Source organism: Etheostoma spectabile, chromosome 7, assembly GCF_008692095.1.
Source record: "Etheostoma spectabile isolate EspeVRDwgs_2016 chromosome 7, UIUC_Espe_1.0, whole genome shotgun sequence".
NCBI classification, from domain to species: domain Eukaryota; kingdom Metazoa; phylum Chordata; class Actinopteri; order Perciformes; family Percidae; genus Etheostoma; species Etheostoma spectabile.
The window spans coordinates 25,610,039-25,614,619 of record NC_045739.1 but is presented as its reverse complement, the minus strand read 5'-3'; the positions used below and the strand labels follow the sequence as shown (position 1 = coordinate 25,614,619).

General features: G+C 39.5%; 1 protein-coding gene across 1 annotated transcript in view; it reads right to left on the bottom strand.

Annotated features, from left to right (window-relative positions):
* The window catches only part of LOC116693080 (secretagogin), a 14,816-nt gene that overhangs the window by 9,406 nt on the left and 829 nt on the right, over positions 1–4,581 (bottom strand). Inside the window, exons 2-4 of the mRNA XM_032521773.1 lie at positions 2,156–2,226; positions 1,869–1,964; positions 219–308 (exon numbers count right to left, since the gene is read on the bottom strand). Of these exons, the coding sequence (XP_032377664.1) occupies positions 219–308; positions 1,869–1,964; positions 2,156–2,226 (257 nt within the window). The remainder of the gene's footprint in view (positions 1–218; positions 309–1,868; positions 1,965–2,155; positions 2,227–4,581) is intronic.

Here is a 4,581-nt window from a genome sequence, read left to right as displayed (position 1 = left end):
AAAGCAAAAGTAGTATATTTACCTATGACCATAAATAATACTGAAAAAGGAAGTATCGGTCTATATACTCCATATATAATCGGCCTATCCCTATAATAAAGGGTTTCATAAATTAAGCACGTTAGCATGTTGGTGGTCCTAATGACAAATAGAGGTCTAGCTTTACTTTACACTAAACACTGAACCTTCTGCGTTATTTATTGACCTTTGACCCTCACCCTCATGAACTCCACGCTGTTGTCCAGCGGCGTCTCTCTGCGAAACAGAAGCAGGAAGTTCTCCTGCTCCGGCAGCAGTATGGTGGCCAGCTGGGGACAAAAAACACACATTTACATCCTTCAATTCTATTTTATTTCATATGTAATATCAAATCATAACAGGAGTTATCTCAGGACACTTTACAGACTGAGAAGGTCTAGACCCCCCCCCCCCCCCCGGAACATGTCTAAAAATGAAGATAATACTGTTGGCAGAGAGTGCATCTGAACATTAGCCTGGTCTTATACCAAATTCTGGTCCATTAGCCTGGTCCTATACCAGATTCTGGTCCATTGGCTTGGTCCTATCAGACTCTGGTCCTTTCGCCTGGTCCTTCCAGATTCTGGTCCATCAGCCTGGTCCTACCAGACTCTGGTCCATTAGCCTGGTTCTTTACCAGATTCTGGTCCATTAACCTGGTCCTATACCAAACTCTGGTCTGTTAGCCTGGTCCCACCGGTCTCTGGTCCATTAGCCTGGTCCCACCAGTCTCTGGTCCATTAGCCTGGTCCTATATCAGACTCTGGCCCATTAGCCCAGTCCTACCAGACTCTGGTCCATTAGCCTGGTCCTATACCAGACTCTGGTCCAGTAGCCTGGTCCTACCAGACTCTGGTCCATTAGCCTGGTCCTATACCAGACTCTGGTCCAGTAGCCTGGTCCCACCAGACTCTGGTCCATTAGCCTGGTCCTACCAGACTCTGGTCCATTAGCCAGGTCCCGTTTTAAGGCAGCTAGCTGCTAGCTATGAGTTGAGGACTGTTTTTTCCCTGTCAAAGGTAGCCTGTGGAAATGTGTGGTAACCCCAGCTGCCTTAGACCTGTACAGGTCCTTACTGCAGCCAGGGGCAATACAGTATGACCCCCCCCCAGACTTCTTTCTTTGCGTTTCCCCAGCCATATGTCCGCTAGCCTCTGACTCTTTGTGTACTGTTGCTATGGCTGCGCTGCTAGTGCTAGTTAGCCGCGGAGTAGCTTACCATGCCAGTGACGTAGTAGATTGTGGAATTCCAACATGGCGGCGCCCGGGTAACAACAACAACAACAACAATTTCAACTTGCCATTTTATCCCTTTTAACAAATTCACCAACGTTTTGTTTTCCTGGGTCTAAAACAGAAGTTACTTGGTCGACACTTTTCCTGAACTTTTGATGTTTTTGTCACTATTTTTCAATTTTTGTAACACTGGATGTTTTGTCACAATTTAAATGTGTTTTTTTTTCTGTGCTTTTTCTTTATTTTATTTATTTATTGTAAAAAAACACAACAATTTCAATGAAAGTAGTGAACTGATCATTTATTTTACTTGTGAAGCCCGTTGTATGGAACCATCTACTGCACGTTATTTTATTTTTTGACAATTTGGTTGAAAGAAAACCAAATTTGTGACTTTTTGAAAGCGGGTTAAATTTGACCTGAGGGCAACAGGAGGGTGTGTGTGTGTGTGTGTGTGTGTGTGTGTGTGTGTGTGTGTGTGTGTGTGTTTCAGGCTTGTGTGTAGTGTGTTCCAACAAACAGAGTGTAAGTTGTAATTTTCCCACTGGGGATCAATTATAATAAATTATTAGTAACAATAAATTATTTTCTGAAAGCGCTCACGGGGCTCGTACCTCTTGTATCTGCAGACGTCCGTCAGCTGTGGTTTCGTACGCAGACGTGAATCTTTCTCTCAGTCTTCTGACTTTGTCCTCGTTTATCTCCTCCCTCTGAAACAACAGGGACTCGATGGTCAGTTCCTATGAGGCAGTGTGTGATGTGTTGACACTTTTATAAAACAGAATGAGGAATGGATGTGAGTGTAGTTTGATGTGTACCGCGATGGTGTGCACTTAAAAAACTTTTTAAAGCCGCCGTGTGTACATTCTGACATTTTCTGATCTGATTTGATCTCTTTTACCTTCATCCCAAATTTCTCCAGCATGTGTTGGAAGAAGGCGTCCAGCTCCTTCCCTTCGATGTACCCGTTATCTGAAAAACACAACCAGGCTTCTGGTCAAATTAACTGGATACATAAATTTACTTTTATGGACATTGTAATAGAAAATAAAATAATAATGTAAAAACATGTAAAGGTTTTAATAATCACACACCAGTTGTTTTGTGTCTGGCGAGGAAGTGAAGCTAGCAAACTGGATGGTTGAGATTTTAACTCATTATCTCCACTACTGTCCAGTAAAGATCTTCAATTCAATTCAATTTTATTTGCATAGCGCTAAATCACAACAACAGTTTTCTCCTTCACAGGTCCCATTTCATGCTCATCATCAGGTTCATACTTGTATGCATGTCTGGATTAGACTAGAACATGTTAACATGCTTCAATGTACACCTGTGTTTCCCTTCTGTCTGAAAGGCTCTGTTTAAGCGGCTGTCTCTTTAAGACCCTCCCCCCTTTCTCCCGAAAAAGCCAGTCTTCCCTGATTGGTCCGTTTTTCCGGTTCTTCGGCATCTGCGCTCTCTGAGTCTCTGCAGCGTCATTGCAGCCGGGGAATGACTGTAACTGAACTTTTTACACATCTATATCTATGCTGTATATAATATAATATATATATAATATATATATATATATCTATTTATTATATATATATATATATAGATTATATAATATATATATATATAAGATAGAGTATACATATATATATATACATATAAATATATATAGTTGTGACATATATACATAGCACCTTGAACTGCTTTATAATAAATGAATAAAAAACATGGAAATGTCACTTTTAATGATACAGAAACTTAAAACAGGCAAAATGGTTTCTCTACTAAAATGTGTCTGGTTGCAAAGAGCATAATCATCCAAATATAATATCAACTGCTACATGATTCATATCAAAGCAAATACCAAAAATGATGCCCATCTATGCATTATTCCTTCTTTTTTTAGAAAATCGCATATTAACCGGATGCTCTGCACATTTGTAGTGTGTGACAGTTCTTTAATTTTTGATCTCTTGACGAATCAGAAGAGATGTTCATCTCAATGGGATTTTTACCTGGTTGGATAAAAATAAATGAAATGAAAATGAATGAAAAATTACATTCATAAATTAAACCATATACATATGTCACCACGGCTCTCATGAATTACATTGTGTAATTCTGATTGAGAGTAAAATCTCATACCTCTGCTGGAGTCATGTGATAAAACCCCTCGACAACCACTGTGAAGGGGGCGTTGAATTTGGACTATGAGGGGAATAAATGTATTTACATTACATTTACATTACATTTAATTTCAGGGGGGTGGGGTGATGTACAAAGCAACTTTCGAGTCACCTCCGTACACAAGGGCCTAGGTTTTGTTTCAACATTTGGGGGACGGGGAGCATTATAAGCCAGGGGGTTATAATGGGGTCTGGGGTCTGGGGTCGGGGGTCTGGGGTTCCTCCCCGGAAAATGTGGAGCGTCAAACACTTCATATCCAGGTTTTTTTCCCCAGGTTTTAGGCAACACCAAAGCAAAATCACCGGCGGCAAAATAATAAGAATTAAGAGGAAAAAAAATAGCAATTTGTTTAATATTAAATTACCAAACAAGCGTTAAAGAAGCAGTTTTACCGCCCTGAGTCGGGCTGTGTTGGACCCCTTGAGTGATTGTTATGGTATTCTACATATATACATATATACATACATACATACATACATACATACATCCATACATACATATATATATAGTTACTATTGCACGTTCCCCCCCCCAAAAAAAAACCCTTCATCTGAGCTACAGCCTTTTCCTGTAGTTCACATATTTACTAACTTTTATTCTCCAAAAGTTAAAATTCAAGATTGCAAAAAGAGCCCTTAATTAACCCTTTTATGTATTTCTGTTATGCAGCCGGTGTTCCCGGGTCTGGTGGAGCCACCACGTTATTAGGCTTCAAAATCAATACAGCCATAACTATTTATGTAAAAATACTTAAATGTTAACGTTGGCTGAATTACCGATGATGTGTACATCATTTATGGTTCATATTTGCCACTGTGAAATCACATTAATGATCATAGCAGGTGCAGAAATACAACATAGTTTCATAGCACCTCCACTTATCCCTTGTGTTGTGTTTGGATCAAATTTGACCTGTTTTCAGAAGCTTTTTATATCCAAAATAAAGAAAGTCGAAATACGGGCGATAAATGTTGGAAAAAGCGGCAAAAATTAAAGAAAAAATAATAAAAAATACAGAAACTTCACAAAAAAATTTGTAAAAAGCAACAAGAACGTTGAGATATGGGGAAAAAGGTTTTTCCCGAACACTTCATTTGTAATAGTTGTGTGTGTGTGTGTGTGTGTGTGTGTGTGTGTGTGTGTGTG